This window comes from Sceloporus undulatus, chromosome 3 (assembly GCF_019175285.1).
Source record: "Sceloporus undulatus isolate JIND9_A2432 ecotype Alabama chromosome 3, SceUnd_v1.1, whole genome shotgun sequence".
NCBI classification, from domain to species: Eukaryota; Metazoa; Chordata; class Lepidosauria; order Squamata; family Phrynosomatidae; genus Sceloporus; species Sceloporus undulatus.
In genome coordinates this window covers 149,127,574-149,151,097 of record NC_056524.1, presented here as the reverse complement: position 1 = coordinate 149,151,097, position 23,524 = coordinate 149,127,574, and the positions used below count along the sequence as shown (strand labels likewise).

Genomic DNA, 23,524 nt, shown 5'->3' with positions numbered 1-23,524 from the left:
TAGTCCAAGGGGTTCCACTTGCAAATTTAACCTTTACAGACTACCAAAAACTATTGTAACCTGTTGTATCCAACCCCCAAGTTGCAAACATAAAATAGCATTGCCTGTCAACTTACAATACATAATGGCATTTTAATGAGGTGTCAACAATTAAAGTCTTTCCTCTATATACATAACTACTTAGAACAGGTACTGTATATACTCATATATAAGTCTAGACATATACTCATGTGTAAGTCTAGAAATTTTAGTTAAAAAAATCCAAAATACCCGAGTCGACTTATCCACGGACACATTTTACATGGCTTTAAGCTTACGCGGAAGCCACTTGGGGAGGGGAAAAATGGGCATGCATGTGCTGCTCCGCCACATGCACAAGCCCTATTATTTTCTATGGAGCTTGAGCATAGGTGGATTTTTCCTTATGTGAGGGGATCCGAAACGGATCCCCCACATAAGAGGAGGGCCCATTGTACCATACTTTAACTCTTGTAAAAAAGGAACCATTCCTTGGTGAAAGGCAAGACCATAATCTTTCCTGGAAGCACTAATTCCTCTTTACTCTCTCATCCACCCAGCCTTTAGTATGAGCAAAAACAGTCATGCCTTCTGGATTTTTTAAAGTTCTTTGGCATCATTTTCCTTTGCTTCATCCTTTAGATTCTTTGTTATATGCCCCTAAGTTTTACTGTCGACTTATCCACGGGTTATAACAAAACCCATAACTCTGGCCCCAAAACCTGCCCTTGACTTATACATGAATTCGACTTATAGTCAAGTATATACAGTATTTTTAAAGTATTGTGGATTTTTGCTGTGGTCACAGTGAAACACTAGAGAGTAAATATCATTTTACATATTTTTACATAAACATATATAATTTTGAAGGTCAAGCTCAAATTGGGTATGGATTTCTTAAATTCCAAGTAAGAATACCTTGTTGGGGGGCTGTTTGCTGATATCCTGTCATTGGACCATTATAAGCACCATACTGAGAGGCAGGAACACTTGGGATTTGTTGCCCTCCATAACCAGGCTGCAGGTATCCTGGATAACCGGGCTGCGGTTGACCATAGGGTGGCCCAGTGTGAGTCTGCTGGTTTACACTCATTGTGTTTACATCCCCAGACTAGTCTTCACACCCTACAAGGGAGAAAAGAAACACATTAGAAACCACCAAAAGCAAAATTAGCTATACTAGCAATAAGAAAAATCCCAAGATCCATGTTCCTATAATACCCTTATTTGGAAAACCGAAAGAGTACCAAAATAAAGAGGCCATCATTCAAAACTGACTTCTTGCAACAGAAAGAGTCAAAAGATCTTGAAGCACAGGTCAGTGCATGTTATCTGAACTGATTATTGCACACACATTATACTATTATCCTATCACTTTTGAGGACACACATTTCATAAATTTAAAGGTCCTACAGGAGAACAACAGGAACACTGCTTTAACACAATAACTTGTCAGAGATTTGCCAAACAAAACATTCACTTCTCTGTATTTGGTCCTTTTACTATTACATTTCCCAATGTAACAATAATTGATTTTTAAAAAGATTTATAAATCATCTTTCGAAAGAAAGAAAAAAGCAAGAGCACTTATATTGGCCATAAGAAAAATTCCAAAATCTACATTATTGTAATAACTCGATCCAGAAAACCAAAAGACAGAGAATCGTATAAAAGCTTTCAAAGTCTTTAGATCTCTTCATCAAGCAATATGTTACAATATTGGGAAGGGAGTAGGAATGAGGGAAGTACTGATCCCTAGGTTTCACCATGTAAATGATGTTGTTTTAGATGTAATTTGGAGGAAGGTTCTGAAGACTCACAGATGAACCAAAATGAAAAGGCTCCGATTATGAGTTTTGTGTTATTTGCATTCAACTAGACTGTGACTTATGACTACTCTATGAGTCAATGAGAGACTATCAAAAGACTCACTCATGTAAGCTTAGGGCTGTGACATCCTTTAATAAATCAGTCCATTTGTAATATGGACTCCCACTTCTAATAACTTGGAATTAAGCTTGCAACAAAACTAGCTAAAATAAAAATGTTAAACGACAGAATTAAAGAACAATTAAGAGTAATCTTTAAAAGTGCTAGTAATATGGAAATAATTAAATAGACACTAACATAGAATCATAGAGTTGGAAGAGACACAATGGCCATCCAGTCCAACTCCTGGCTATGCAGGAAATCACAATCAAAGCATCCCTGACAGATGGCCATCCAACCTCTGTTTATAGACCTCCAAAGAAGGAAACTCCACCACTCTCCGACAGCTCTTACTGTCAAGAAGTTCCTTCTTATGTTGAGGTGGAATCTCTTTTCCTGTCGCTTGCATCCATTTTTCCGTGTTCTAGTTTCTGGAGCAGCAGAAAACAATCTTTCTCCGTCCTCAATGTGACACCCTTTCAAATACTTAAACAAGGCTATTATATCACCCCTTCTCCATCTCTTCTCCAGGCTAAGCATACCCAGTGGATAATTGCACTAGTATAGTATTACAAGGGAATCCTAACCTAAGGACTCTATTCTGTAAAATGCATCAATGGCCAGCTACCTTAAACAACTGTAAATCTACAGATATGGGCATATTTTCCAAGTGTTTTGAGAACAGCTTTTCCTTTTCTTTTTAAAATTGGGGGTTCATTGTAAAAAGGTTCTTCCTTGAAGGAATATGTCATTCTTTCATCTCTTCTGCACTGCTTCTTGTTTGCACAGCTTTTGTCACAAATATATGTACAGTATTACCCTTTTGATGATATAGCATCTCTACTCTTGGTTTCTCTTTCTCTGATCTTGTGGAAGCTATTTCTTGTTCTACCCCTTTTGCCACCATCCACTTCTTTAAATATATTATTAGTATAACTGTATTTGTCCCAATGCATGAGTTGCCAAACAGTTCCATTCAGGATTCTGACACTACCTTGCTGCAAGGAAGCACACAATCCCAGCACCACAGAAGGGTAGCACCATGGTGGGTATCAATCATATCATACATGTGTTACTCACATGAGGATATACTAATAAAGTGGGCCCTCCCCATACCCGAGGGATCTGTTACGAACCCCCCACACACACACACACATATTGTTTCAATGGGGGAGCGTTCTTGTGTTCAGGGCAGCGTGCACACCATTGTGTTTCCGGCGGCTTAACCTTCCATGTAAGGTTAAAGCCACGTATGGATCGGATGGGCTCTATATGCATGACAGTATTTATGTATTATGCACATATTTAGTTATTAAACCATCTAGTTCATTGAGAGATCTGAACATAGACAACTGCTACGTATTTTCATTGCGTACTTTAGGTTTTTAATAAATGTTGTGTCTGCTTCTGTGTTTGCTGCACTGGCTTTCTGTCATGCCTCTGAATACTAGTCTACAGGAGGCAGCAACACAGCACTCCTGTGGGCTTCCTATGGGCATTTGGTTAACCACTAAAAACAGCATGCTAGAGTCACTGGTCTGATCTTGCAGAGCTCTTTTTATATTCTTATTAGCAAGGTTATTGTTTCCCAGCGGTGGACGCAAATGATGAACCAAGTGAACCAGGTAAAAACTGTGTCCTAGATATGGCACCTGGAACTCAATTTAAACCAAGGAAGAAGTGTTCCCACTTAATTAAGGTAATAATGGAGTGAATGTTGACTTTTTTTTTTAGTCATACTGCAATGGCTCCAACAAATGTACATAAGAATAACTTTGGCTGTTCGGGTCAACAGAATTAATGTGGCACAAAGGAATGCTGGATCGGGATGAAATTCAGATTTGGATGACTATATCATGAAAGTGATTGGACAGCTGTGCGTTAAGTCTTCCTCTAAGCCTAATCTGCTAGAATGGATGCCAACATGAATTCCTTGGAGAGTTACCTAAAGATATATTTCTACCCCATATTCAATCCTTAGGCTTTGAAAGCATAAAGGAAAGCCTTCAAAATAAAGGTTGTTTTTTTTTTAAAAAAAAATAAATCCTTAGTCCAAATATGCTCTCTTCATCTCTCTCTTTTACATGTAATGCAATAGCCGATCATCAATAGTTACCATAGACTTTCTATAGAACCACTTCAATAAAATCAAGGAATAAGAAAATGAATCCAAGACTATCAGCATAGGGTAAAATATGCCCTACCACACACTTCGTAACGTCCAAGATCTGATGGTACTTGGAATCTTAACGGTATTTAGGCCCTTGCAATACAATGTTATTATTATCACCATCACGATAATTTATTTATATAGCACCATCACTGTACGTGTCACTTTAGAAGTACAAGAACAACAAAACAGTCTCCTGCCCTCAGCCTTACAAACAATTAAGACATACTTAAAACAAAAGGAAAAGGATGACAACGTGTCAATTTAACTCCAACAGATGGTAGAGTCCACTGTAAGTAATATAAACATATGAAATGTATTTTGTATACATGTTGATCCACTCAGGTTCTTATGCAGCTTTACTTAAAAATAAGGCACACGCAACCCAACAGGTATAAATCCAAAACAATTATGGATAACATACATTCTTTTTGATCAAGTACCAAAACAAACTACTGGGCAGCAGCAGTGGTGGTGGCAGATGATACTGATTTAGGATCTTGTAGACAGAACAGCAATGACACCATAGCTAATGCATGTTAGCACTGCACAGAGGGAGGTAACAGTGAAACCTACCCTTGCAAGAACCTCCCACCAAGAAAACTCTATGATGAGAAAACCCAAATTGAAACAAAAGGCAGAACTAGGACACAACCAGAAAATTAAAAAGGCAGTACAGAGGGTAAGCACAAACAGAGATCTGGTGAAGGGTACAGAACTCAAAAAGACAGGTAGCCAAGCAATAGACATGTTCAATAATATTAATAATAGGTTTTTTGTGGGGTTTTCGGGCTTTGTGGCCATGTTCTAGAAGAGTTTATGCCTGATGTTTCACCAGCATCTGTGGCTGGCATCTTCAGAGAATCTTCATTCTCTGAAAATGCCAGCCACAGATGCTGGCAAAATGTCAGGAATAAATTCTTCCAGAACATGGCCACAAAGCCCAAAAAACCCACAAACTTTTCTATCAAACTTATAGGAAGCTGTCTTAGTTCTAAACCAGTGTCAGTAATTGATGGATGAAAATGAACAAATTGAAGGTGCTCTTACTCAGCTGAAAGGCAGATCAGAAGATAGGTATCCAACCTGTGTTGGATGATCTACACTCCCTCTGAAGATATAGGTTGGTATTCTGAGGGTACCCCTGGATTCAACTTGAGCCTAGAGGTGCAGTTCAGCCTGTCACTGCACAGCCAAAGCTTATGTATCCATTCCTGGAGATGTGAGATCTCACCACGCTGAAACATAGCCTTACTTACAAGCTGTTTGGATTACTGGATTGCTACACATGGGTCTGTCTTTCAAAAGAGTACAAAAATGTCAGTTGGTTCAAAGAGCCACAGCTAATTATGCCAGGTTACACAGTGCATACAGTTTCTTTGTTACAGGCACAATCCAAAGTGCTAGTTACAACTATAAAGTAATATACAACTTAGTCTAGGCTATCTGATAGACAGTATCTTCCCATACGAGTGTGGTAATGTCCTGAGATGTTCATGAGAGACCCTGCTCAGTGCCACCAGCCTCAGTGGCACATCTAATAGGGATGTGAAACAGAACCTTCCTAGTATCCTTTCCTAGGCTCTGGAACGTCCTTCTTAGGAAAGCTAGAATGGTATCTGCCCTTGCTGCCCTTCTATCAGCAGGCAAATACTTTTATCCTGAGAGGCTTTGGAGAACTGAATGTTCTTAAAGAAATATTTTAATAGGGTGCTGCACTTCATTTAACTGCACTGTTTTTAAACTACCTTTTTACTATTTTCAACTGCACTTTTAAAATAATTATTAATCTTACTATTTAATTATACAGAACTCTGAATACTAGCAGAATAGACATTCATTCATTCTTATGTCAACCACGATTGTTGGTGATCAAAGAACTGTAATCCAGCACTTATGGGAAATAAACAGCTTGAGGAAGGCTGTAGTTGGAGAACAGATTCTGTTAGAACATGGGATGTTTTACAGTTGTGATCTTCCAAACCAGCATACAGGTAACCATGAACAAAACACAAAAGCTTTTGAAGCACTTAAGCAGGACAATTGACACTAAACACAAAACATCATTCCATCTGTAACAGCAATGGATATGTCAATTCAGGCTTTAAACCTGCACTACAGGATATTGCACAAGCTTACTGCAGTTGTCAAACAACCATGACAATTTAGATACAAATTGTACACAGATAAAGAAAACTCAGTAATAGAACACTTCCTTAAATGACAATTGCTATGGTGGTCAAATTAATAACTAAAATATATTTCTGATTCCCATCCCAACCAGACATGGATTGGCAAGTCATGATTTGTGGTAATATTACAGCCATAATTCCACTAATAGAATTTACCAAGAATGGACTTAGGGAGTTGACTGTAGAAGTGGACAGAAAACAAAGAATTAAAGCAGATCTAAACTATGCATTTGGAATGTATACTATTACCTATTTGTAAATCACAGTCTGCATATGAAGTATGACTTGATATACTATAGTGCTTTACCAACATAAAACTGCATTGTCTTTATTATTGATAATAACAGTATGCAGTGTAGAGAGATCTTGTAGCACCTTTGAGACTAACTGAAAGAAAGAAATTGGCATTATGAGCTTTCGTAGACTTCTGTCTACTTCCTCAGATGCATTTTGTTTGCTTCCAAAAACATGCCCTAATTTTTACATCAGGGTTAATAAATGAAGCTAGAACAGTGGAATGGCTCCTGCATACCTGGCACCCTGATAATCCTTTGGTCAGCTCATTTCTTGCTCACTGCCTTTTTGCCTTTCCTTTTGTTTTACTTTCCAGAAATGTCTAGGTGCCAACAAGAGAGGGTTCTGAAACAATGCCCAGGCATACAAGTGGGCTGTATGGCCGGTGCACCGTGCACAGCACCAGCGCTTAGGCTACTTGAGGAACCTTGTCTACAGACACTTCTGTTTTTCAAGTAACATTCGTGTTTCTCAAGTGCTACAGTGCAGTTACAGGGAGGAAGAATTTGCACTTTTATTATTTATTTGATTTATATCCCACCTTTCTCCCAAAATGGGACTCGAAACAATTTATGATATAAGGCAGATTGGACTGTGCTGATCGCTGCTACTCACTTGCCCCATTCTCTCCATGGTCCTTCCCCACTTTTATCTAATACGCCAAGATTTTAAACAAAGATAGTGAATCTCCAGCCCAGAGATGTCACCAACCTGATCTATGTAAATTGTTTTCACGTCCCCACATCCTCTCCTAGCACTAGAAAAAGGATACTGGGAGATGAAACCTTGTTCTCCTATCATTGATTGATGATCGATTGAAGCAGAGGCAGCCAGTACGGTATAGTTGTTTAAGCATTAGACTCTGGCCTGTTACAGACTGCCAAAATAAAGCTGCTTGGAGTCTCTTTGGAGGTATGCTATTTAAATGATGCATGGGTCCAGAGGTTGCGCCAAAGCCACACTCCATTCCTAAGCACTGGAGTGCAGCTTTGGTGCAGCTTCCGGATTCTTAGGATGCATGCATCATTTAAATAGCATACCTCCAAAGAGACCCCAAGCAGCTTTATTTTGGCAGTCTGTAACAGGCCTCTGACTCTAGAGATAAGAGTTCAAATTTTGGTTCAGCCATATGAAGCAACTGGGTGACCTGGAGCAAGTCACACTCTCTTAGCTTCAGATGATGGTAATCACAAAAAACCCTCTGATGAAACATTCCAAGAAAAACCCATGATAGTTTTGCTTTGAGGGTTGCCATAAGTTGGAAATGGCTTGAAAGAACACAAAACAACAACAACAACAACAACAACAACAACAACATAGATTTCCAGTGCTACAGTGTAATCCCTGAGCTCTACCCAAAGGCTGCCCAGAGCAAGAGTCAGCCTTTCTGTGGAAACGCACAGATGAAGCAATGACACTATGCCTCTCTCTACAAACAGAAAGGGGGCCAAATGTCTTTGGGGAATGTGGCTTAAGTGGGGAGCTGGCTTCAGGTTGCTCCCAGAAGACAGTTCAATATACAACTCCAGACAGTCCCACTCTTGCTTAAAAGGATGCAGTTGCATCATGCTCTGCTGGTACACCCATCGTGATACAATACCCTTTTATGTTGCACAGACTGCCACAGGAGTGGACTGCCATTTCAGGAAACCAGTCCATCCCAAAGAGTTCCTCCTCATTTCTAAGGCAAGAAAGGCACCATACCTTTATCTGGAAAACCTGCATGCTCAACAGTATACAAACTACATCATCAACATAGTTAATAATAATATTTATTTCTACCCCACCTCTCCTATAAGATTGAGGCAGCTTACAATGATAAAAACCTTACAATGCAATAAAATAAGTCCCATTTCCCCCTCCCCCTTAGAACAACTCAATTACATATTGGCCTGTTACAGACTGCCAAAATAAAGCTGCTTTGGGTCTCTTTGGAGGCATGCTATTTAAATGATGCATAGGTCCTAAGAGTCCGGAGGTCGCACCAAAGCCACACTCCATTCCTAAGCACTGGAGTGCAGCTTCTGGATTCTTAGGATGCATGCATCATTTAAATAGCTTACCTCCAAAGAGACCCCAAGCAGCTTTATTTTGGCAGTCTGTAACAGGCCGTTGTAATTTATATATTGTGAATCAGAACAGAATGGGAAAACAATACAATATCCATACAAAACTAACCTTAATAAATCCCAGCCTCCCATTAAGCTCCTGAATAAACAGACTACTCATTTTACATCTGCTTAAGTTCGATTTCTATTCAGATCTACGAGAGTTAAATGAAGCCAGGATATCTCCAAAAACAGCAGCCATACTGTAAATAGATCTGAAGATGCAGGACAAGTCTGAAGATTAACTCCTGGTTATTATTTACAAGGTTAAACCCAAGAGCAACAGGCAGATGTAGGTGGAAAGGACACAAACACACATCTGTTTGCTTTGTATCAGCGATGAGAAATATTGTGTGGGATTGCCCCAAATATTGTGGGATTGCCACTCCCATCAGCCTAGCCCACAAAGTCAGCCATGAAGGATGGAAGAAGATTCAAGCCACAGCATGTGGAGGACCACATATTCCACAACCCTGCTTTGAGTGAAGAAATATCTCCTTGTGCGGATGCCAGAGATATCATGTCTCCAATGTATGCCGGTCCATAAAGACACAGGTGCAGGTACTGTCTTCAGTTATCTAACGATGCGCTTCTGTGAACCATCAAAAAGTACACCAGACGCAAGGAATCTGGATTAAATTCACCAAGTGGTTTAACGGCTGCATACACACTGAAGGAATAATCTGGTTTGACACCACTTTAACTGCCATGGCTCAGTGCTATGGAACGCTGAGAACTGTAGCTTTAACATTGAACTGTTTCTGTCAGAGAGCTCTGGCGCCACAAGAAACAACAAACTGATCCACGGCAGTCAAAGTGGTGCGAAACTGGATTGTTTGTACAGCGTCAGGCACCACTTCTCAAACTCATGGACAACATGACAACCTATTATTGCAAGCTGGCCTGAAGCTGACAAGAGAGCTGCTTGGTTACAGCCACTTACTAAGTCCAAAACACATCGCAGACTTAATCCAGTTTGAGACCACTTTAACTGCCCTGGCTCATTGCTAGGGAATCCTGGGGACTGTAGTTTGTTGTGGCACCAGAGCTCTCTCTGACAAGAAGGGCTCAACGTCTCACAAGACTACACTTCCCAGAATTCCCTAGCATTGAGTTAAAGCGGTTTCATACTGGGTTATTTCTGTAGTGTGTTTCAGACCCTTGAGAAGTGAAAAGCGTTGCCAATAATCCCCCAAAAGCCTTCCATCCAGAGGCATCAAAGCAGTCTCTCCATAACCTATTGCAGTGGTCCCCAAACTCTGCCCTTTGAGGAGCTTTTGGACTACAGCTCCCAGAAGCCTCAGCCATGTCGGCCAATAGCCTGGGATTCTGGGAGATGGAGTCCAAAATCCCTTAAAGAGCAGTTTGGGGGACCACTGATCTTATACCAATGGTCCCCAAACGGCGTCCCTTAAGAGATTTGGGACTCCATCTCCCAGAAGCCTCAGCCATGTCGGCCAATAGCCTGGGATTCTGGGAGATGGAGTCCAAGATCCCTTAAAAGGCACAGTTTGTGGACCAGTGGCCTAGGAGGGTCTGGGCCTGGCCAGAGCGACCAGGGAAGAGGAGGACCGGAAGTAGGCCGTGATCAGGCCAAGGCCTTCTTCCCCTCCCGAAGGGCCTGTGGGGGGGACTCTGCCGCCGCCGGCTAGGGCTGCCACAGACTCACCTCAGTCCTCCTCCGCCGCTGCCTCTTCTACCTCTGGATCCGAGGCCTCTGGCGCCGACTTCCGGTTCCTGGACCCGCAACTCTCATGCACCGGAAGTCAGGCCCCTCCCGGCTGGGCTCGCTTTCCCTCCGGCTGCCACGTCCTCAGTTCTCGCTTCAGGTTCTCGCGAGACTTGGAGATATCCGGATGTAGCGCAAGGGTAAGGGGAGGAGACGGACTCGTTGGGGACTCCGCCCCCTACGGCTCTGACGTAAGCCGTAGGGGGCGGAGTCTCCAACTATTCCGAACCCCCCCCCCCCCCTTGCGCTACATCGCCGACGCAAAAAGCCTACTGAACTTGGAACTAGGCCTAGTTCCTCCTCAACAGGAGGCCTGAGGAGAACTGCCTCTGACCTTTGACCCCAAGAGGACCAGTGTTAGGCCTTTTGGACCACCACTCCCAGAATTCCTCAGCTGGTGCAGCTAATGGCTGGCCTGACTAGCAAGGGGATTCTGGGAGTTGTCCTCCAAGTCTCTTGCAAGGCACTTCATTGGTTCAAATCCTAGCTCAGCCATGTAAAAACCCATAATTAATTTATTTAAAACATTGATATCTCCATGCCATAGTGGTTTGAGCGTTCGGCTGAGGCTCTGGAGACCAGAGTTCGACTCCTGACTCAGCCATTGAATCATAGAGTTGGAAGAGACCACAAGGGCCATGCAGGAACTCTCTATCAAAGCATACCTACTGAGTGACCCAGGGCAAGTCACACTCTCTCAGCCTCAGAGGAGGGCAATGGCCAACCATCTCTGAAGGCACTGGCCAAGAAAAGCCCATGATAGGTCCCCCTCAGGGTCACCATAAGTCAGAAACAAGCAGTAGGCACACAAATAGTGGCAACAACAAACATATCCCCAAGGCATCTGAGGCTGAGAGAGTGTGACTTGCCCAACATCACCCGGTGGGTTTAACATGGCAGAGCAGGGTCTCCCTGGTCTCCCAATGTCCCTAGTCCAATGCTCAGACCACTACACCAACACTGGCCCTATCCATATTAAGAGCAAGGTCTTGGAAGCTAAGCAGAGTCAGCCCTGGTTACTACACTCATCCCTCCACATTTGCTGAGATTAAGGGCACATGAGCCCTGTGAATGTGGAAAAACCGCAAATAACAAAAACACTATGTTTTTACCTCTAGAAACCTCTAGGTCCTCCAGTGCAACTCTGTGGTCAACATCCGACAGACATTGGCCATAGAGTTGCTCTGGAGGAGCTACAAATGCCTAGCAGAGTGTCCTCTCTAGGAATCTCTAAGTCCTCCAGTGCGACCTTCGGTTAAAGTTAACCATAGAGTTGCACTGGAGGACCTAGATACTCCTAGAGAGAGCATATTAATAAAATCTGCGAATAATCAAAGCTGCAAAAGTCAAAGCTGCAAATGTGGAGGGACAAGTGTACTTGGATGGGAGAGCGCCAACAAATGCCACATGCTGTATGCTATATTTCAGAGGAAGGAACTGGCAAAGGGCACCTCTGATGATTCCTTGCCTAAGAAAACCCTGTAAAAAATTCATGGGTTCACCATAAGTCAATATAAAGGACATATACGTGTTTTTTGTTGTGTGCCTTCCAAGTCATTTCCAACTTACAGTGACCTTCAAGAGGCTTTTCTTGGCAAGTTTGTGTTTTAACGTTTGTTTAAAATCTTAATTTTATATTGTTTTAACTGGATTATTGCTTTAAAAAAATAGTTCCTAAAGTGTTTATATCTTGTCATCTGCCTTGGGTCCCTTTTTGGTATAAAGGTGGCATAAAAATGAAATAAATAAAGTTTCTTCAGATAGGGTTTGCCATTGCCATCCTTTGAGGCTGAGAGAATGTGACTTGCCCAACGTCACCCAGTAGGTTTAACAAGGCAGAGCAGGTCTCCCAATATCCTAGTCCCTGGTCTCCCAATATCCTAGTCCAGTGCTCAGACCACTACACCAGCACTGGCCCTATCCATATTAAGAGCAAGTAGACTGACCTCAGGCAAATAGCAGGCACTGTAGGCTCTATTTCAGAGGAAAGAACTGGCAAAACCACCTCTGAGTATTCCTTGCCAAAGAACACTGTGAAATTCATGGGGTCACCATAAGTCAATAGACTCACTTGAGACACACAGCGGGGGTATTCTGACATGGAATCAAAACCTAATGTCTTAGAAGACTCAGCCTAAAGGCAGCCATAGTCCAAAAAGTAACTTCTCTAAGTTCTGACTTTGGACTGATCGTCTCTGAAACTGCAGGTGCAGATTCAAACCTTTAAACCCTGCGTATAGCATTTGGGAGAGTCAAGTTAAGCTAAAACCCTTCCCTCATATCCTAACGTTTCACACGCAGGTATGTGGTGCATAATCACTGTTCTGCCATGTAATCTTAAACCTAAACTATGAAGTGCATTAGTACAGCTAAGAGCTGGAGACAGGTTTGCAACTTCATATGGGAGAGAGCCACAAATTATTTAAGACATTATGCTAGCATTTAGTTCACTGCCACTGACCACAGGGTGACCCATTAGATCCAGATTGGATTTCTATTCCTATTTGAACTCAGCAATAAGTATGTCCTACAGAAGGTAATAACATTATTCACTCTATGGAGTTTATCACACAGAGGGAAATTGGAAGTATAAACGGTGATTAACCCGCCATAATCATGCCATCGTGCTAATGGCTTTCACACGACGTCATGTTCAAAGCGCTATTATCACGGGAATATCCAGTGATTATTGTGCAATTGTGCTAATGGTTTTCACACAATGTCAAGATTAAACATGATCAAAGAGCCATTTTCCTGTGAATAACCAGGCAATAAACAGCAGCAAATCATACACAGGATTTTCCCATGAATGATTTTTTGGTGTTTATTGCCTAGTGCTTCCCTGGTTATTCACAGGATAATGGCTCTTGTGTTACTTGCATTTTAATCACGCTTTAATTTCAATTGTACGATTTTGATCGGTTAATCACTGTTTAAACTACTGATTTTCCCCCATGTGATAAACTCCTATCAAAACTTGGAAGTAGACAAGTAGACACTGTACTTTTAAGTCTTCTCTATAATTCTCCATGGTAATGCAAGCTCCTGTTGTATGGTCTGATAGATAAACGGAAGAATTTGTTGCTAAAAGTTTAGGTTATAGAATGATACACATGACAACAGTTTCCTGATAAGACCAAGATCAAGAAGGATCTTGTCCTGCTTCCAAAAATTGCAGTCCTTATACATCTAGGAAGCCACAAAAGCAGCAGTCCTCCCTTGTTGACCCTCAGTATTTGTTAGTCAGACAGACCTATTTTGTCTGAGTATGGTGCTATTTAATTAAGTTGTGTAGTATTCTCCCCCCCACCCCTTCATTATTTTCCCTTTTACATTTTTTTAAACATACTGCTCTTGTTCTGTTTTTACATACTGTTTTCCTTTCTCTTTTTTCAGGTTCTCAATGTACTTTTCTAGATTAAAATATCCAGCATCCCCCAGACAACATGGCAACTAACTGTTTCTGGAAATGCAAAATATTTATCTTCTGCGGGGTTCTCAGTATGACTGATGGGATGGGGAATAAACTCTGTTACTGCATGTACCTAACCATAATTCAGCCATTGAAAAGGCAGTGTTCTCTGTAGGCAACCACCAGCTTCTCTGCAAGAATAAGAGAACAAAATCACTTTATACACCTAGTGACCTGGATTGTAATTGCCACCCACAATATTTGCTTTTGGGTTAACTGGTGTATTACTTGCTGGTATTATTTCTCTGGTGTCTGACAAGAATAATATATTTCGGAAGTTTGCATAGTTTTATGGAGAAAAGTTTGTACAATAAAAAAAATAATTGACCAATTTTCTGAACCATCCTTAAAAACCATTTTGAACACACACAATACCATTTACAGTACTACAAAAACAATACATTGAGAATATGGAAAAGCTATACATGCTACTGCCCGCTTTCCAAAACTCAATAAATGATGCCATTTAGTTATAAATCTTGGTTTCTTTTGTCTTCCATCTCTCGGTCTAACTTACTTAATTGTGCTAATTGTCAGAGTTTTATTTAACCATTCTTTCCAAGCTGGATATATAGGGTTCCCCCATGTTCTGACTGTAAAACTAGCTTAGCAGCTGTTGATAGATCAGTCGCTTGGGATGATAGGAAAAGATTTCCTCACCCTCACCTCTTTACAGCAGCCCATCCTGCTCCTGGAAATGCTATACAGAGGGCAAGAATGTTAAAACCTTAAATTGTAAAAAATAAAATAAAAAATCAACAAGTTTTGTATTCTTGAGAAAGAGTCAATTATATTAAGCAACTTCTAAAAGCCTCTCTTCATTCCTCAATTTAGTCTGTTTAGAAAAATCAAGTTCTTTCACTGTACGTGTTGCTGAAAATATCCAAGAGCCTTTGGCTCTGTGCCTCATTCTTACCATCCTACTATTTTTGGGGGTCTATGAGAAAACGGCAGGTCAAAATTGTTGTGTGCATTTTCAGCCAATAGAGGAAGCCATTATACCAACCACCTACATTTTCTGGGATGAGCAAGTATAGGAAGATACTTAATGCTATACATTCTAAAACTGCTTTTAAAACTATTTTCTGTGGTAAGGTTGTGCTCTGGACTCAACCTTTATTTACAGAGTGGTTGCAATTCATACAGTACTAATCTCTGCTAAGGGATTCCACAGCCTGAGGAATGCATTTTACAACTTTGCAGCTGTTGCCTTGAGAGCCTCCAGTTAAATGGAAGACCAAACCAGCTGTATATTTTAAGATATTTCATTCTTATGAAGAAGGATTATGAACATTTCCAAACCAATGGAAGGATTTTTAAAATATAGTAACTGCTGTTAGGAGACAGTTCTAATCAGGATCAAGGTGGGAAGGGAACCTACCCTTCCTTAGTACTGTGAGATTAGTGTTCCCCCGCCTAGCTGTGTGCCACATGCCTGGATGGTAATTATGCCATTAGTGTAACATCTGGTTTGACTGAAACAAGGAGAAATGTATGTGACCATTATTAATGCTAATAAACCACTGTGCCCAGGGGCTATTGCTCATATTGGCCAGAATCCTGTTGGTGCAATATGCTGGCATAACTTTTACAGTGTAAGAGGCAGTGGAAAAAGGCCACAGCTATTGTGAAAGAAGCAAAGCATTAGAGACATTGGCTTCTCAGAGCATGTGGATTTTGTCTGCTTGCTTTTTCCACTGTTGTTCAACTCTGGAGTTGTTGTCATTAGCACAATGAGCTACCAGGATTCTGGCCCATGTCTCAATGGTGCATTTCCTGATGGAGTACAGTAATTTTGTCTTAAACAAAAGAAAGCTATTTTGAGTGACAGGTGCCATGGAGTGCCATGTATTCTATGTGACAACCACAGATAGCTGAATCATGGGCACATGGCATGAGACAAAGTTGCAGCAAACTTGCATCATGCTATGTGATGCAGAATAATGACCCAGAACCACCCTCCTATATAAGTGGGACAAGAGACTGGTCATGTGTGGGTTAGCGTGGAGTTATAGTTGTGGCTGGAGTAACAGTGTATAGTAGTTGGTTGGAAGTTGGAGAGAATTGGGAGTATGTATATATGCTGTATTATACGCATCGTGACTGAAAATAAAGCCTCCAGAACTTTGGATGAACCACTATGTCTGTGAGTCTTATTTTGTGCGAGAAAAGTGTGTCAGAGCATTGCCAATACTGACAGCTGGTATTTTGCTTTTATGTTTTGTTTTTCTGCTGCTACAATATTGTTTGGCTGCATCTGGGTTGGTTTGTCCCCAGACTGCACTAGTAGTTGGCTTTTCTGCTCGTCAGCATTGCCAATCTCTGGTATCTCTCAGACATGCATTCTATACTTTAAGAAAGCTGATTTCAATAAATTTAGGGAAACTTACTGGTGGCAATTCCATGGTCAGGAATGGTTGGGGAATCAGGCCTGATCAAGAAGTTAAAACAATATAAGTGGGTTTTGGGGTTATGTCCATAGCAAAAGCAAGAACAAGGAAATGGCAGGGTCAGCGCATGGAAAAGATCGTGAAATTCTAAGAGGGAGCAGTGAAAAAGCAGAACTGCTCAACACCTTGTTTGCTTCAGTCTTCTCTGAAAAGAATCGCACTCAACCTGGGGAAAATGGAGCAGCTCATGCAGTAGGGAAATGCAGTACAGAATAGGTAAAGAGATAGTAGAGGAATACCTGGCTACGCTAAATGAAATCAGGTCTCCAGGGCCAGATGAACTATATCTAAGACTACTGAAAGAACATGGAGAAGTAATCTCAGAAGTACACGTAATAACCTTTGAGAATTCCTGGAGAACAGGAGAGGTCCCAGCAGACTGGAGGAGAGCAAATGCTGTCCCTTTCTTCAAAAAAGGAAGAAGAAGAAAAAAAACCAGGACCTAAATAATTACCACTCAGTCAGCCTGACATCAATACCAGGAAAGATTCTATAGCATATCATTAAATGGACATTCTTGTAAGCACTTAGGAATGCCAGAATTAGAAAGGAATTTGTGATTACTAACAGCATGGGTTTCTCAGAAACAAGCCATGCCAGAGTAATCTTTATTTTAATAGAGTCACAAGCTTGGTAGATGAAGGGAATGGGGTCAATATAGCGTATCTTGATTTCAATAAGGGCTATGACAAGGTTCCCCCTTGATATCCTTGCAAAAAAAGCTAGTAAACTTTTTTGTCAACTCTGTTAGCTGTATTTGTAATTGGTTGACCCTAAGGGTACTCAACAATGGCTCCTCATCCTGGAGAGAAGTGATTAGTGGGTTGCCAGAGGGCTCTCTCCTGTGCCCAGTGCTATTCAACATCTTTATTAATGACTTGGATAATGGAATAGAGGGCATCTTTATCAAATTTGCAGATGACACTAAATTAGAAGGGGTTACTAATACCCCAGAGGACAGGAGAATGATCTTCACAGATTAGAAAGCAGAGCCAAAACAAAATTTCAACAGGGAGAAATGCTTGATGCTACACTTGGGAAGTAAAAATGAAATACTGTATAGGATGAGGGATACCTGGTTTGGTGGCAGTACATGCAAAAGGGATCTAGGAATCTTAGTGAATCACAGGCTGAACATGAGTCAGCATGTGATGTGAGAGCTAAGAAAGCTAGGCTGCATCAATAGTCACACTGTTCTGCTTTGGTTTGACCTCATGTGGAATATTGTGTCCAGCTTTCAACACCACAACTCAAGAAGGATGTGGACAAGCTGGAGCATGTCCAGAGGAGGGCAACCAAAATGGTGAAAGGTCTGGAAACCATGACCAGTGAGGAGCGGCTTAGGGAGCCTGGGGAAGAGACGGTTAAGAGGTGACAAGATACCCATGTTTGAATATTTGAAGAGATGTCTTTGAGCCCATACAGACAGGCCAAAATAAAGCTGCTTCCTAAGGACTGGAGCAGAGCTTTGGTGCAGCTTCTGGCCTCTTAAGATGCATGTGTCATTTAAACAGCATACCTCCAAAGTGAGCCGAAGCAGTTTTATTTTGGCCTATCGGTACGGGCTCATATTGAAGAGGGAGCAATCTTATTTTCTGCTGCTCTGGGGACTAGGACTTAAACTACAGAAAAAGAGATTCCACCTAAACATTAGGAAGTACTTCCTGATGATAACAGCTGTTTGACAGTAGTACACACTGCCCAGGGGTATGGTGGAATCTCCTTTGAAGGTTTTTAAACAGAGGTTGGATGGGCATCTGTCAGGGGTGCTTTGATTGTATCTTCCTGCATGGCAGGAGATGGACTAGATGCTGTCTCTTCCAACTCTATTATTCTAGGATCAGGCATAGCTTCTTAGCCATTCATTTAAAATATATTCTACAATTTCTGATGAATTTATTCAATATCTTTGTCATATTATAAAGCATTGATACGCATTGATACCCTGCTAAAGGTGGTTTAGGATTTGAAGAAAACCAGGGGGCTGGTGGAACACAAGCTACATGACTGCCGTGAAAAAGACAACACTAGAACATTCCAGAGAAACCAGCATAGCTATTCTCTTAACCAAAAAAGAAAACACTGGCAGAAGGGCAAAGGTGAGCTAGAATGGCATGAACAAGGCAAACCTGTGTCTCAGTCTTCCTCAACTCAGCTCCCTACTTTTTGTTAGTGTAAAGGAGTATAGGATACAATGTAATGCAATGCCCAATTGCCACCAGTACATAAACTGGTCACAAGTAGACCACTCGGTCACCTTAGATTCACACTCAAAAGAAAGATTTTTGATAATGGGAAAGTAGGAGAAGAAGAGGACATTTTACATAACACAGGGATCTGTACAAACCCACCAGATATTGCAACACACCTGGAACATGAGCACACTGTTTACAAAAAGCTCAGCTCAGTTTAGAAAGATACTCATCTTAGTACTCTAACACTTCTTGCCTTCAAACGTCAGATACAAATAACAGCATTCGGGGCTGTTTCTACTATCAGGCAGAATGAGATGGTCACTTCAGGTGGCACCAGTATGGTACAGTTCAGCCCTCTGTATCCACAAACATTTTTATCCATGACTTGAAAGTGTGTGTGTGTGTATATTCTAAAAAGAAATTTTGTACCCTGTAGATGAGACATCTCCAAGACTCCCTGTTCTCCACTGCTCTGCTCAAGTCCTGCAGTTTCATGCCTGTGACCTTCCTAATGGAGTCCAGCCATCTGGTGTGCAGACTTCCTCTCTTTCTTCTGCCTTCAACCTCTCCTAGCATTATTGTCTTTTATAATGAGTCGTGACTTCTCATGATTTGGCCAAAATATGATAACTTCAATTTAGTCATCTTGGCTTCTAGGGGTATTTCAGCCTTGATCTGTTCAAGGACCAATTTGCTTGTCCTTTTGGCTGCCCATGGGTATCCTCAGCACTCTTGTCCAGTACCACATCTCAAATAAATTGGCATTCTTCCTATCAACTTTGCCTTTTGCCTCTTTTATTTCATGTTACTGAATGGTGGGGTATGTCATGCTGGTGGTGCTGGGTGGAGGGGAAGGGTTATCTAGTCTGGGGATGGCTAAGGAGCAGATGTGAAGGGAGCCTGATAGGCATCTGGAATTGCCAAGGTCAGTTCTGTGAAAATGCTTGGTATAAGAGAAAATAACTGGGTAATCTAGAGCACGTTGAAAGGTTTGAATTGTTTAAATATTTGAAGGGATGTCATATTGAGGAGGGAGCAAGCTTGTTTTCTGCTGCTCCAGAGACTAGGACCCGGAGCAATGGATGCAAGCTGCAGGAAAAGAGATTCCATCTCAACATTAGGAAGAACTTCCTGACAGTAAGGGCTGTTCGACAGTGGAACACACTTCCTAGGAGTGTAGTGGAGTCTCCCTCCTTGGAGGTCTTCCAACGTTTTCACAGACTAGAAATTGTTTTCCCAGACTAGAGCATCAGAACAAACATCCTGCAGAGCCATGTTTCATAACAGCTACTATACTTCCCTGAACCTTCTTCCATCAAGAACACAGGTCATCACTTCTTTGACCACTTTTACATCTGAGTTTTGGATGGATGGCCATCTGTCGGGGATGCTTTGATCTGGATTTCCTGCATGGCAGGGGGTTGGACTGGATGGCCCTTGTGGTCTCTTCCAACTCTATGATTCTATGATTCTATGATTTACTTTACTGCGTAACTGAATTGCCTCTGTCCCAACAACATCACTATACTGTGAACTGCTTTGGCTTCTGAATAAAGTGTACTGGTTTTACACTGAAGTTTTAGGTTTCTGAGTTAAAGTCTGTCAATATATGACAGGACCCATTTTACCTCGGCTTCAGACCAGGACATAGCACTGAAACAGCTTTCATTACTCAGACTGATGATCCACTCAAGGTGAAAGAGTGCTGCCCTGTTGATCTTGAATCTCACAGAGGCTTTTGATACCAGTGATCACGATGCTTTACTAGAATGGTTCTATGAGCAATAATTCTTCTATCTGCAAGGCCAGTTCCACATATAACATTGGAAAACTCTTGTTCATCCCTATAGTCATTAAGCTGTGGGTTGCCACAGGATTCCATTTTGTCCTCCATGCTATTCAACCTCTATATGAAGCCACTGGGTTTTGGAGTGGGATGCCATCAGTATACTGATCACCCAACTTTACTTCTCCTTGACATCAGAAGCAGCTTATACTGAGCATGTGCTAGATAAGTACCTGGATGCTGCAATAGACTGGATGAGAGCCAATAAACTGAAGCATAATCACCACCTTTGCTAGTGTAGTGGTTATATTCTAGATTTAAATCATGGACTTCCACTATATAAACTGTACATAGCTTCACAAGGCCTGGGTTTCTCCTGCAACCATTATGCTTTTGACATCTCCTTCCTTGGAGGTCTTTAAGCAGAGGCTAGATGGCCATCTGTTGGGGATGCTTTGATTGTGATTTCCTGCATGGCAGGGGGTTGGACTGGATGGCCCTTGTGGTCTCTTCCAACTCTATGATTCTATGATCTTTGATGGGATAGTGAAATTGAAACCAAGAGAAGACAAATGTCCCATTATGCACCTGACAATTGTCTGGTCCAAGTCGCTATAGAACTATGATAATATCACTTGCAGTGTGGGTTAATATTCTAGAAGCTTACGGTGAAATAGGCATTAAACACAGAATTGCTCGGCGGGGAGTTAACACAATATTCCACTGTCTATTTTTTATTATTTAGAGACATATCCATGTTAATCTGGAATATCAAGATGCAAAGGGATCTTGTAGCACCTTTGAGAGTAACTATGGCCTGTTACAGACTGCCAAAATAAAGCTGCTTGGGGTCTCTTTGGAGGTATGCTGTTTAAATGATGCATGCATCCTAAGAATCCGGAAGCTGCACCAAAGCTGCACTCCAGTGCTTAGGAATGGAGTGTGGCTTTGGCACGACCTCTGGACTCTTAGGACCCATGCATCATTTAAATAGCATACCTCCAAAGAGACCCGAAGCAGCTTTATTTTGGCAGTCTGTAACAGGCCAAAGTGAAAGAATTTATAGCATATGCTTTCACAGACTTGGTCTACTTTCTCTGATGCATAGTGGGGGGTTTCTTTACTGTTTACTAAGATGCATGAGGTATTTTTATTATTTTACTGTTGACAACTGGTCTAATCATTGTGCAAGTGTCAAAAATCAATTTGATGCCATATTTTGTTTCTTCCTTATGAATTACATATTGTTTTATTTTTATTTAGGCATATCAGAGTATCCCCACTCTGTCATTATCATCATTACAGTGGTACCCCGGGATACGAATTACCCAGCTTACGAATTTTTCGGGATACGAAAAAATCCCATAGGGATTTATTGTTTCGGCTTACGAAGGTTTTTTCGGGTTACGAAAAAACCCCGGCGCTGTTTTAAATGGAGCCGCGGCAGAGCCGCGGCTTTTTCTCCATTAGCGCCTATGGCAATTCGGCTTACGAAGGTTTTTCGGGTTACGAAATTAGCCGCGGAACGAATTAATTTCGTAACCCGAGGTACCACTGTACTGATAATGGTGGCATTTATTACAGATAATGATAAATCTGGATTATGTCAGCCCTGCAGGTAATAATACATCTGAATTACATTAGCAGTTTTAAAAAGCATTGGTGTATGATCCACTGAGAGATTATCCTACACAAGCACCATTGAACTACTGACAGACAGCTCCCTTTAATTTTGGGCCTGTACAGACAGACCAAAATAAAGCTCCTTCGGGTCACTTTGGAGGTATGCTGTTTAAATGACACATGCATCTTAAGAGGCTAGAAGTGGCGCTAAAGCGGCGCTCTGTTCCTTAGGACTGGAGCATGGCTTTGGCACAGCTTCTGGCCTCTTAGGACACCTGCATCATTTAAACAGCATACCTCTGAAGTAACCCAAAGCAGCTTTATTTTGGCCTGTCTGTACGGGTAGGCTTGCCATAACCCGCCCCCCCGTGACCAGCACGCTTTTGGGGGCCCCTCCCGGTCACGGTCCGGTTTGGGCCCCCACTCGTGCCTGGTCCCCTGTTTGGGGGCCCCGCTCTGGCCATTGCCGCTGCCGCTAATGCGACTGCTGCGGCGCCAACCCACCTCCTCCTCCAGCTCCGCCTTCCTCCTCTTCCTCGCCCTGGAGGTGCGCCTGCAGGCTTCAGAGCAGGGAGAGAAAGGTCTCTCCTCCAAGGGAGACCCTTCTCTCCCTGCCTTGGGGCTTGCCCCGCCGGCCAGGCAGGCTCCAGGGCAGGGAGAGGTCTCTCCTCCAAGGGAGACCCTTCTCTCCCTGCCTTGGACCTTCCCCCGCCGGCCAGGCAGGCTCCAAGGCAGGGAGGAAGGGTCTCTCCTCGAAGGGAGACCCTTTTTTCCCTGCCTTGCAGCTTGCTCCTCTTCTTTCTCCTCCTCCTCTTCTTCTGTCTCCTCTCCTCCTCCTCCTCTTCCTCCCCTTCTTCTTCTTCCTCCTCCTCCTTTCCCCCTCTTCCTCCTCCTCTTCTTCCTCCTTTTCTTCTTCTCCTCTTCCTCCTCCTCTGCTTCTTCCACTCTTCCTCCTCTTCTGGTTTGACCAGAAAGGGAAGCACATTTCTGCCATCTGTCTAGGAATAATGCCAAATGTCCTCCATTTTTATCATGCCTAAGAATCATGCATTTATATGATTTTTTTTAAAAAACATCATTTTTGCGTGTCTTCCATTTTTTAAAAATGTGTCCTCCATTTGAAAACTTTGTCCTACGTTTATCCTACATTTGTCCCAGTTCGGAGGTCCTGACTTATGGCAACCCTATGTACGGGCCCTTTGTTGGCCTTGTGCAGGAGAACTTCCCACTTAAATATGCCCATTGCTTTACATGAAAGAAATGCAGTTGGCTGTGACTTTGATCAAAATCTGAAGTTTCAGTATGGTGTGGTAAATATCAGAAAGGAAAGCCCATAGGAATTCCAAGTTTTATTGCAACGCTTAAATCAAATCCTCTCCAGCTGGAAAAGTGTGAGACAATGCTCTGGAAAGAGACAGGAGGTGAACTATTTTCAGCCACGTTTTAGTGAGACATTCAGGGTCTATTACAGGCCAGGAGCAGGAGGGGCAAGCACAGAGGGTGAGATTGACAAGATGCATGTGCAAAATGACACTGGCCTCTTACCAAAAGTGGAATC

The 23,524-nt window shown here is 42.1% G+C and overlaps 1 protein-coding gene across 3 annotated transcripts in view; it reads right to left on the bottom strand.

The window, feature by feature from the left end:
• SEC24C (SEC24 homolog C, COPII coat complex component) overlaps positions 1-10,512 on the bottom strand; it is a 60,218-nt gene extending 49,706 nt beyond the window's left edge. For all 3 annotated transcript variants that reach the window (XM_042458080.1, XM_042458081.1, XM_042458082.1), the window contains exons 1-2: positions 10,381-10,512; positions 937-1,143 (exon numbers count right to left, since the gene is read on the bottom strand). In XM_042458080.1, coding sequence (XP_042314014.1) covers positions 937-1,111 — 175 coding nt within the window. In that variant the 5' untranslated portion in view covers positions 1,112-1,143; positions 10,381-10,512. The remainder of the gene's footprint in view (positions 1-936; positions 1,144-10,380) is intronic.
• Between the last annotated feature and the right edge of the window lie 13,012 nt (positions 10,513-23,524).